The 12218-nt window shown below is 38.1% G+C and overlaps 2 protein-coding genes across 3 annotated transcripts; both read left to right on the forward strand.

The window, feature by feature from the left end:
* The first annotated feature begins 1148 nt into the window (after positions 1 to 1148).
* Positions 1149 to 6403, forward strand: LOC148423891 (histamine N-methyltransferase-like). The gene is made up of 7 exons (XM_088415386.1): positions 1149 to 1226; positions 1860 to 2006; positions 2484 to 2536; positions 3413 to 3520; positions 4138 to 4268; positions 4412 to 4505; positions 4965 to 6403. Exons 2-7 carry the CDS (start codon positions 1870 to 1872, stop codon positions 5324 to 5326), a joined length of 885 nt encoding a protein of 294 aa, XP_088271512.1. The 5' UTR covers positions 1149 to 1226; positions 1860 to 1869; the 3' UTR covers positions 5327 to 6403.
* A 756-nt stretch (positions 6404 to 7159) lies between these two features.
* Positions 7160 to 11753, forward strand: LOC148423892 (histamine N-methyltransferase A-like). Of its 2 annotated transcripts, XM_088414192.1 has the most exons (7): positions 7160 to 7311; positions 7387 to 7524; positions 8555 to 8607; positions 8730 to 8837; positions 9011 to 9132; positions 9965 to 10058; positions 10433 to 11753. In XM_088414192.1, the coding sequence occupies exons 2-7, from the start codon at positions 7391 to 7393 to the stop codon at positions 10783 to 10785; spliced, it is 864 nt and encodes a 287-aa protein (XP_088270318.1). In that variant the 5' UTR covers positions 7160 to 7311; positions 7387 to 7390; the 3' UTR covers positions 10786 to 11753. The 2 variants fall into 2 exon arrangements, with proteins under 2 accessions (XP_088270318.1, XP_088270319.1); XM_088414193.1 differs by lacking the exon at positions 7160 to 7311 and having other exon boundaries at positions 7318 to 7524.
* Positions 11754 to 12218: the final 465 nt, after the last annotated feature.

Here is a 12218-nt window from a genome sequence, read left to right on the forward strand (position 1 = left end):
GCTTTGAAATTCAGGCTGGACTGAACAAATAAAGGGAAGAAAAAAACGATGTAATAAAATTCTGCTTTTGCGTCAGATAAATGTCTCGTTGCTGACGATAGTAAAAGTTAAAAAAAAGTGAAGAAAGGCCCAAAAAAGTTTGCGTTGACTTTTGGTGAGCAGCAGATTTGACTAGGGAGGTTCAAAAACAGTTTTCTGATGCTACTAGACATGGTCATTAAAAAAAAAAAAAAAAAAAAAACCTTTTAAAAAAAACTTACAAAGGCTGACTTGAAAAGCACCCTCATAGTCTCTGCACTGATCAAATAGGGTCAGTCTTTGTAACAATGACAAAACTCTCGTTCCGCAATTCGAGTCATGAATTCAAATCCTATTAAATGGATGTGTAGCCTCACTATCTTATTTCAAGTGTTCCTTCTAATTCCTGATTTGGCATTGCAGTATAACAAGCTCCAGGAATGTAAAAGACACAACATTATATGGAATGTTGCAGCTTTCTTCCGCAGGCTTGACCTTTACACTGTGGGAAAAAAAAAAAGAGCATGTATTATATTTATCTTCATGTGTAATATAACAATCCCATATTTCACTATACCAACTTGTTGCGACAGCTCATTATTGTACTTGGTATATTTACAAGATGCTGTATTGCTTGAAAGCAATATTTGTACTAATGAGTTGTGGGACTTGTTGTTGCTTACAGTTGGCTTTAGTAAGCAACCACTGATGAAGAAATACCTGAAACAATACAGTATCAGATGTTACCTGATTAGCCTCCTTGGATGTTGTCATAAAATGCGTCAAATATTAAACCAAATTGGTTTGGGTATGAAGCTGTAAACTCTCACAGTTTGCAAAAAAAAACTATCAAAAGCTAGATTGACTTGTCAAGTTTATTTGGATTGCTTGTATGCAAAGATCTTAGGGTGCTTTTATCCCATGTGAACACAAACAATAATGCAAATCTTGCGTTATCTGCCCATTTCTGAAAAATCGCCTGAGCACTCCGAAATCATGGCATAAATCCAAAATGGAGCATTGTTCCAACTGTCGTTGTTCTCAAGCAGAGCTATGGCTCTCTCTAGCGTCATTTTTGAAGAAGTGCGTGAAGAAGGGCTGAGGGAGGGTTTTTTTTGTTTTTGTTTTTTTAACTCTGCGCTGCAGTCAGTGTGTGCAGTGCACTTTCACATTCATCGCCTGGACTGCGCACAGCACAGCTCTACACAGTAAGTGCGCCATTATTTCGCATTGTTCGATGGGTGCGTTAATGTACTTCCGCTTCATGCAGCGCAGACATTCGACCACCCGTGCTTTAACCCACAGGAAATGAATCACGTATTACCTGGATTGCACAAGCAATCTAAACTGCCGCATGTTGAATCGTGTTCTTCGTGCAAGATCAGGAAGTTGTGACGTCATCACAGAAGCGTGAAATTCCGTTTCGATCGTTACACGTTTAACTACTGTACTGTTAATAAGAATGCAATCATTTGCATGTCAAACTGTTGTAATATAACAACTAAGCCACGTTATTGCGTACACTGCACATTTGCAAGGCTTTATTTATTACGCCTTAGCAAAAAAAAAAATGCAGAGTTAAGTAAGAATCTCATTGTCAACAGGTGGTTCGAGGTAAAACTCATTGTTCATGTGTTCGTAAACTGGTCCTATTGGACAAAATGGCTGTCAATCATTATAGCTAGCAAATCTTATTGGTTGGGATATCATTTTCTTTTTGGTGTGGAATTGCTTTAATTAATGCTAATTGCGTGTTTGTGTGTGCGTGTTTGTGTGTGTGTGTGTGCGTGTGTGCGTGTGTGTGTGTGTGTGTTTGTGTTTTTTAATGACTATTTTGCCAGACATAGTGTCATGGCAGCTCCACTGAGAAGTCTGGTTTACGATGATAACCGTTACCAGAAGGCATTCCATCTTTTCCTGGAGCGCTCTTCCGAACATCAATGTATGAGGGACTTCATTCACAATATCCTGCCGGAAATCATGGCCAGGTAATCCACCTAATACACTTGTTTACATAAAAATAGTGTCAAACTTGATTGAATTTAGCGCTGGATGGTAAAATATAAAACTAAAATGTCTTTTTTTTCCTCTACAAAAATTGCACAAAACATGACAATTTGTATTACTTTACAAACGAAACTGTTTCCACAGTATATATTGAGTTTTACTGATGTGCAATGGGGCCACTTCAGACTCCTCCACAATAAGCTTTTTAAAGTTTGTTGGTCAAACTTGTTCCACGTCTGTCATCGTAGCCATGTTGCGCTAGTCCACTGTTTGGCGTGATAGTAAAGGAACAAGATAAAGGTAGAATGTAAAAACTATAGCAAAGAGTTAACATAGATGCCTAAAATGTTATTCTATGATAAATGCTGCAGTAATGATTAATCATAAGTCATTCTTTGGTAGGATCTTTTGGGCCATGTTTGGCAGGTTGGAGAACATATTTTGTTTTCTCTTCACAGCATCGGAAACGGGAAGCCCCATCTTAATGTTATTGGAGTTGGAAGTGGTGATGGTAAGAGAGCACATTAGTGGCATTGTTTTATTACGGTTCATACAACAGATTTAATGACACGCTATATAACTTCTGCGGTGGTCACCCAAGGTGAGGATACATTCTTGTATCATTAACTGCACTGTTGTGTCCTTAATTGCCGTAGCAATAAAAAAATAAAAAATAAAAAAGCACTCTCAAGTGTTTGTATTTATCTGTTCAGTTGTATGATAAATCTTGAACCTCAGTCAAAGAATTTTTTTTTTACAAAACTACTAAGCCATCAATTTGTTGTGTACCGTAACAAACCTATAAGACGATTTAAAATTGACTTTCTTCATCATATCGGACCAATGAGGGAAGTTGTAGCTACAAAATGACCCGTGTCCAAAATGAGTTTGACACCCCTGATCTAAACAGTCTTTTTATGGAATCAAGGGGTATTTTGTCCCATTGTTTGAATAGTAAGCGCAACAAATCATCTTTATTCTTAATTTCTGATCTTAGTTTATTATCAACTAAAATCCAACAATTTTTTATTGGATTGACTTATCTGATAGTTTTGTTTACATTTTCTTTAGAGCAGCTCCATCTCATGGATGCATAACGCAACCCCAGCCACTACTGTAGCTTCTATTCTATGCGCCTTTTAATGCGGTGCGCCTTATGCCTTGGAAAATATGCTACATACCAATATTTAACATCTTAACCCACATGACACGGATCACTCACAATATGGAATTTGAAAACATTGAACATCAAGAATTTACATCTGCCTCACTACTGTTACCACATCATTTTCTTGTGAAATTTTCGGCGGCTTTGTTCCTGTGAGAAAAAAACTAGGTCCCGTTTCCTCAGACATGTTTGAAAATGAAAGCCTGCTGGTGCCTGTAGGTCGCATTGATCTGGAGATGTTCTCCGAGCTGCGTCTGAAGCATCCCGGGAAAATGGTTGACTACGAGGTGGTAGAACCGAGCAGCCAGCAGCTTCATAACTACAAAGGTAGCTGTGCTTTTTTTCTGATCACGTGTGGCTTCTTCACTTTGCAGAGGGTCCTTGGAGTGCTATTCCTGCAGTTATTATCTGAATAGTATGTCAGATTATTTTTTTTTTACTTATCCTCTTGAAAAGCTACTTCAATTGTGTGAAAAATTGATTGAATGCCACAACTTCACACACAAACTAGTCACAGTTTGTTTGCAAAATATTTGAAAAATGAGACAATGCAACTACTCATAACATATATAACCTGAATTATTGTTCATATAACTTCATATATTGTGCTCCGAAAACATTTTTAAAAATCTGCATATAATTAACAACTAATAAAATGCACTGGAAACAAACAAATGCTAATTTTTCTTATATTGTATTTGAATTGCACATTTTCTATGTTTTTTTTTTAATTTACACTCAGTAGCTGTAATAACAGTATTCAGCTCTCCATATTGTGGACTGTGTCGTATTCTCAATTAAATAAACGTGTACTGCTGATAGCTAAACCTGATCGTGTGACTTCACAACTTCCTTCTAACCTTCTCTGGTCTGATTATGAGCATTATGAAAAACCTGATCATGCTTTTTGTTTTCAACTGTGCATTTTCCATCTGCTGATGCAGTGTTGCTATCACAAAAGTCCGATTTGGATTACATCACATTTAAGTGGAACAAGATGACTGCCTCCGCGTTTGAGGAGCAATGGAAGTTAAAGGAGATGACGAAGAAGGCCGACTTCATTCACATGATTCAGGTGAGTTCTCCGGACAATCTAAAGGTTCCATTCTTTGCTTTCCATTATGCCCGTAGAAAATTCAGTTTGTTTGCTGTGGTGTCTTAATTAGGAATTACATGAATCCAAATGTGAAGTTCATTGATCTGTGGTGAAATCGACAGATGCTCTACTATGTCAGAGATGTTGAGGCGACCGTCAGATTCTTCAGGAGTCTCCTTGACAAGAATGGGAAGCTTCTCATTATTTTGGTGTCTGGTAAGAGATGACGCTTTATTTTTAATATTTTTCTGTGGACAAATATTTGTTTATAATTATTTCTTTTTGAGGATAGGTCTGACACTTTATGGTGATTATCTTTTGTGGACAAATATTTATTATATAAAATAGCGATGGCATGTTTTAAGACCTTTTTCTAACTTAAAAATGCTCTGCACTGGTTAAGGGGTACTTGGCAGAAAATATATTTCCCAGGGGGTTCATCAATGAAAAAAGGTTGAGAACTACTGCTCTATATAATTTTGAAGCAAATTATATTGGGACAAGGTGCAAAAACTGCCATTTTTTGTGAAGAAAGCACGATTTCATATAACTACAATGTGGCCCACGATAACAATGAGTTTGACCCCCCTGGTTTTGGGTGAGAAATCAACATTTGACCATGGTTAAAAGCTCCAAAAAGTGGACTTTACATGTTTGAATATTGTCTTTTTCCAGGTGAAAGCGGTTGGGGAAAGTTGTGGCGGACTTTCAGGGGTCAGCTCTGCGCCTGCGAAATAAGTCAGTGTGTGACCACTGGAGACGTCAAAAGCTTCCTGGACTCGGGCGGGGTGCAATACAAGAGCTACGTGCTGCCTTCCCAAATGGATATCACCGAGTGTTTCACGGAGGGTGACGAGTGCGGAGAACTGCTGCTCGACTTCCTCACCGAAGTGGATCACTTCAGTCAAACGGCACCGCCGCAACTCAAAGCCGATGTTCTCAAGTTACTGCGAGACCCGGCTTGTTCCTCCGAGGTAGAGGGCAAAGTTGTCTTCAATAACAATCTGGAGGTGATCGTTGTGGATTCACCTAGATAAAAGTTCAATGCACAAACATGTTTAAAAAAACGCTAAATAAAAAACACTAAATAAGAAGTTTTTAGCGCCAGGTAATCTGATTTGAAAGCTGATCCACAGAAAAGGAAAAATCATATTTTTGTTAGTCAAGTTCAATGGATGAAAAAATGTAGCATTTGCGATCAACTTCGTTCAACAGGGCTGCACGATTATGGCCAAAATAATAATAATAATAACAATAATTGTTTTGGTCAATATTGAAATCACTATTATTCATCATGTTTGGTCAAACAAGTGTTTTTATTGGCCTTTTTTTTTTTTTTAAATGAAGCCTTGTTTATATACTGCTTAAGGCTTGATACTTACAAATAATAATAAATTAAAATAATGGTCAATGGAAACCAATGGAAAAAAGAAGCCTAGGCTTACTTAGAACCGAGCACATTATTTGCTTTCAAGCAAATTCTAATCAATTAGCAATGAAAATTTAATTTTTGGTCATTTCAAACTAAATTCATTCCAATTTTTTGCCAATTTTTCAAAATGGGTCTCAATTGACATTTAGCACGGTACATATTAGGAATCAGGTGAGAAACAACACCATTTCACTTTGGTAAATAATATAGTAGCGTGAGAAAATGTCATGCACACATGTGGGAAACATTGCCTCCTGGTGGTAGGATGACAAAGTGCTTGATTTGACATGTAAGGTAGATGGCCCTTTAAATGTTAATGACGATCAGCTTAATTAATCGTGGCAGCCAATATCGTGATCACGTTTAAAATTCGATTATTTGAACAGCCCACGTTCAACTTGTGATTTGCTCTGCTCCGGAATGAAATTCTCCCGATGTATCAAATCCTGGGTCAAAGTGTCATCGTGAAACATTTGTTGACTTTACTGGCAATAATTATGTTTGAATAACATATATACATTCTTGTCTGCGTTCCCTCCATGGGGTGTGAAATAGAAAGTAGGCAAATTGACTTTGATCAATTGCACTTTTAAATCTGTCATTTTTGTTAAATAATTGTATTTCAATTCAGGCAAATAAATCTGCTGACTTGAACTGTATTGACATTCAAGTTTTTTGCAAAGAGTTTGTTTTATCTAAATGTTTGGGTTCATCGTTAATTGTTGCACATGTCTGGCAACAAAAACTTGTATCAGCTAGCAAAAAAAATAAAAATAAAAAATCAACAATTAATGTGCTCTATAAATTAGATCTTTTCAATTCAATGATGTGATGTGCTTTTTCACTTCCGGCACTACGGCCTATTCTTTATATCATTCAAAAAAGTTTTTTAAAAAAGACATCGGCCTAATCTAGTCATTCTATTCTTACTTTTTTTCGTTTGAAAAAAAAAACCTAATTTTGCACTGTTATTTCCTCACTGAAGTGTTCAGTGTGTGATGGCATTTTCTCTTTTATTGTGTTTAGTTACTTTGTTTAACATTTTTGCTTGAGGAATTGTTGTTCCTATGTTGTTTTGTTTTCAGGAACATGACTCCATTCTAAATTAATATTTAAAGTAGGTAGCTATACCGTATTTTTACAGTTTCTGAACACGTTATCCTTTTGCTAATTGCATATGATATGTTAGTTATGCATACTCAACCATTTAATACATTTGTCATTTTACTATCAACTGGGTTACGTAAGGCTGGGAAATGTCTCGAGAGTTACACAACAAAACCTCGTGGAAACTGCGGCGACAGCTGTTGGAGTTACGGTGAACCCAGAACGAAATTTCAATATTAAAGTCTATGTCGCCTTTCTTTTACTGTTACACATTCAACAAACTTACCGTCAAAAACAGTAACAAAGTTTGAATCTCTGCATCTATCAATGTAATATAGTGTTGCTCTAATGATGGCAACATGATTACGCAGCTGCCATTCCTTTATTTTGAAATGTAGCAAAACCGTAATGATCTGTTTAACTATGGACTTGAAATGGTTTGACAAGGGAGGTGTTGACCTGAGTTGACTGCAGAAATTTAAGGTAAACGAGTAACATTTTGAAATGCAGGATTTTACTGTCGTTGCGTAGCCACACTGTTTTCTTTCTGCATTTTAGAAATATGGCATTAGAGCCCAAGCAACGGCCGTACGAGGGGAATGATGTCCAAACTTTTCAATTTTACCTGCAGCATTCGGGCGAGCACGCAGTTGTTTTCCATTTTCTTCAGGATCACCTACCAGGAGAGTTCAAAAGGTAATAAAGCGTCCTCGTAAACACGACTGTCCACAATCGATTATCCACAGTAACGGTTAAAACAAATGAAGTATGTACGAGTTAATGCAACTGTATTTGAGGTTAAGGTTAGATCTTATACTATAGTCAAAAGAGGTTATTAACGTGAAATCCATATACACCTGAATGAAAAATAAATGCCATCCCTGGAACCCAAATGTATGTGATTTGTCATGACAATAACATATATTGTGCAATCCCGAAAGCCACCGCCAAATGAGCGTGTGTTCATAATGTCAAACGTGCCTGCATATTAAACGGCAATTTTCTGACTTTTAAAACATTCTCAAAATCGACTGTAAAATTGAGGAAACCCTGGTTATTCACTTTAAATGCATAGGATTTCATAAAGGAAATATAAGGTATGACGCAAAGCCAATGATGTAAACCGCTTGCCCAAAATGCCCAACACATTCCACAATGCAATGGTTTCTACAAAGACTAAAATACCGGATGTGTAAAGGATAAGACCCTGTACATCAGTGGTATCAAACATACGGGTTGCGGGCTAGTTCTGGCCCGCAAAAGTGTTAATCCAGCTCGAAAAATGATTTTGTAATGTAAAGTATAAAACTAAGCCGATTTTTTTTTTTTTTTCAGTAAATAGAAAATAGAAAACTAGATTTTTTTTACGATTAATAGTAATGTTAAAGTTTTATGATTAATACTGATATTGTGCTCTTATTGCTTTGGACAAAAATGTAAATGTCAAGTTGCTGTGTTAAAGTTATGTAAATATATAGCATGATTTTACTCGCGCGGCCCACTTGGGAATAGATTGTCCTCCATGCAGCCAGCAAGCTAAAGCGAGGTTTACACCCCTGCTGTACAGCGGCTTGATCGCTGGAAATTGGCACACATTTGTGGTTTATAAATGTTTGTTTTTGCAAAGGGAGTTACACAACAGATGAAATTGCGCTGCTCCTTTTTAACATAACATATTATGTAATGTTTGCTCGTTCACTCATGCTTTTTTTTTTTTTTGGTGCAGAATTGGAGCAGACAAAAGCAAGCTAGCTGTCCTTGGTGTTGGAAGTGGTGGAGGTATGTAACTCCGTTGGATTCCAAAGGAATCATTTTAGGTGCTCAGGAACTCTGACCAAAGTTACTTTGAGTATGCTCTGTGCGATCTCACATTGAGGAGTTTATTTGTTGACCCGCTGCAGGCGAGCTGGATGTCCAGCTGCTGTCTCTCCTGCAGTCCACTTTCTCCACTCTGCCCATCACTGCTGACATTGTGGAGGGAAGCACTGAATTGGTTGCCAGCTTCAAAGGTATGGACAACATGCAGTGACCGTTTTAATGAAGGAAGGTTTTGAATTAGTGTCCGTATTAACTCCTTTGGCTCTACCTTATTTCTCTTACACACAGTTAAAAAAAACAAAAACAAACAAACAAACAGCTGTGACCCTCTGACTGTTGGCTTCTGCCTTTGTTTTATTTTCAGCATTGGTAGCAAAGACTGACAATCTACAGAAGATTCCATTCTCTTGGCATCTTATGCTGAGTGAGGATTACAGAAAGCAAGTCAAAGATGTGAAAAAATATGACTTCATTCACATGATTCAGGTATCTATCTACCCACTTACCCTCCTACTTACCGACCTACCACCCATCTACCCACATAACAACCCACTAAGCATCCTACTTACGTACCTACCCAACTACTTACCTACCTACCAACCTAATTAACTAAAAGTACCCACCTACACACCCACCCAACTACCTAACCTTCCTACCTAGCTATGTACCTATCCGCCACACCTTACCTACCCAGATAGCTAGCTAGCTAGCTAGCAAGCCAGCTACCTACCTAATTATCTACCTACCTACCCACCACACCTAACCCACCTACCTACCCACCAACCAAGCCACTTAACCTACTTTACTACCCATCTTTTTACCCACATACTCACTTACCAACCCACTTAACCATTTACTTACCTAACCAAATCCTTACCCACCTACCTACCTAATTACCTACCTACACACCCACTCAACTACCTAAATCTCCTTATCCACCTACCTAGCTGATTACCTATCCACCACATCTGACCTACCGACCTCTCTACCCGCCAACCAACCCACTTACCCTACTATCTACCTACCCATGACCCACATACCAACCCACTTACCTACCCAACTATACTTACCAACCTACCTACCTAGCGGTACCTACCTACACACCCACCCAACTACCTAACCTCTCTATCTACATTCGTACCAACCTACCTACCAACCCAATCCTACTTACTTACTTATCTAATCACCTAAAGGTGCCTATTATATATAACTATTTATTCAACACACTGATGATAGGATATCCCAACACACTGATGATAGGATATCCCAAATGTACCTTTTTGTGATTTGAACTTTTTTTTTCCAAATTGCTTAACAGATGCTTTACTACGTTGACAACCTGACCGAAACCATCAAATTCTATCACAGCATCCTCAACAAAAACGGCAGGCTTATGATCATTGTGGAAAAAGGTGAGCATGCAGCTGAGTAATTGTCAAGTGTCACATCTTGTAATTGTACTTTTTATTTTAACTGTCAGTCATCACTTCTAATACCGCCACCACATTGACAAAAATTACACAAGGTTGCTTTAAGATCAATGAAGACTTTTCTGATATTTGACATCAGTCATTTGAACGTGTACGTAACGTTAGGTGTACTTGCATGATTTTATAAGAACCAAATGAGATGTTTCAAAAATCAAAAGATGTACAATGTGAAATCAATACAATTCAATCTTGCAATTTTTAAAGGGAGTCAATTAAAACCACTCGTCACTGCTCATGGTATAATTATTCATCGTATAATTTTCCATTCCAATTCAAACAAATGTGTGTGGATGCAGCCGGCGGCGGCTGGGACACACTTTGGAGGAATTTCTCCAAGGAGCTCTGCAACGAGACCGTCCCCGTGTATCGTTCATCCCGAGACGTCCTGGCCTCACTGAAGACTCTGGGTCTGAAGTACGAAGAGCATCCCATCCCCAACGTATTTGACATCACCGAGTGCTTTGATCCAAACAGCCGGACCGGACAGCGTCTGCTTGCTTTCATGACCGGCACCGATGATTTTTTCCAGTCGTTCACGCCGCAAATAAGAGCTGACATTTTGGACCTTGTGAAGGGCAAGTGTAGCACTGAAAAGGAAGGCAAGATATATTTTAACAGCTGTTTGAGCTGTATATTTGTTCATGCTTGACTCAGTGATAAGAATCATTCATCGTCTCGCTTAAGAAGAAAAGTGAAGTATAAAAGTAAATCCCTCAGATAATCCAAATAAAATTTCACAGACTTAGATGTAGAAAAGTAGAAGGTTTATTTGGAACCAGTTTGCCAAATAAAGACCAATATGGCTTATATAGTCATATAAAGTTAGGATTTTTTTTTTTGCACGCATACAGGAATTGTGATTTTTAAATGTATTTGTAAATTTATCGACCGTATTTACACGACAGAACTCGAATGAGGTTTGAAATATATTTTGAGAGCAGAAAAATGCATGGAGATGTGTAAAGAATTACCAATCACTTACATGGTAAATCAGATTTGAGTGCTACAGAAAAAAAAAAAAAATATATATATATATATATATATATATATATATATATATATATATATATATATATATATATATAGTATATCTGTATGTCGTGGAATTAATAGCAAATGTTGGTGGCCTACAGCCAGCAGATGGCAGTGCATCTACAGAAAGGACGCAAACTAAATCTGTGTGCGTTTAATAAACCTTCCGCTAGAGGGCACACTGACTTCACTTTCAGAAAACATACACACCTAATCGTGAACAACACTAATGAGCATTAAAGTTGACCAAAAGTAAACATCTTTTTATATGTTAATATTGATGGCTGGCTGCGGAAGGTAACATTATAGTGATCACGTGATTGCGCGCACACACACGCGCACACACACAGAACACGCGTCAAGCCACTCAGGTCTCGTCTCGGGCAGTCTAGTAAATGCGTTCTGGCTGCTCATTTAGCTCATTAGCTTTAATAGATCAGTAATTGAAATTCATCAGAAATTCTTGTCCATGCACTCCCCTCTCCACACCCCCTCCTCCCCTCTCCATCCCCTGCCGGTGTCAGTGGGTTTTCAGCACCTGTTCAGGCTTCATTAAAGAAGGTCCTCACTGGGCCCTCCACACCAGCAAGTGACAGAGCATTATTCACTCAGATAATCAAGCTCAACGTCTTGACGCTAATTCTCTTCAAGAACTATGCTACTTGGTTGGCGCCTTATCAGAGAAGATAAATACATTTTCGTTGATCATCTCAAACTGGTATTATTACACGCACGAGCGTTTTGTTATAATGGGCCCGGTTATGATAAGCAAGTGTGAAATGCATCCATCCATTCCCAGCAAGGATGTCAGATGGTGCTCACGTGCCAACACACTGATTTTCAGACACGGCTCTTCATCCGAAAAGAAGCCAACCTGCTTGGCTCCATCTGGCCATCTGAGCCTTCGGCCACTGGCGATGCTTAATAAGCAAATGGCATCCTTATTATTTTTTTATCACAGTCGGCTTATTTGATGTGACTTTTGCTACAGTATGTGTAAAAATCATATTTGGAGCAGGACAAAATACAGCTGTAAAATGGTAAAAGATT

This window comes from Hippichthys cyanospilos, chromosome 5, assembly GCF_059441005.1.
Source record: "Hippichthys cyanospilos isolate Australia breed blue-spotted pipefish chromosome 5, RoL_Hcya_1.0, whole genome shotgun sequence".
Lineage (NCBI taxonomy): Eukaryota > Metazoa > Chordata > Actinopteri > Syngnathiformes > Syngnathidae > Hippichthys > Hippichthys cyanospilos.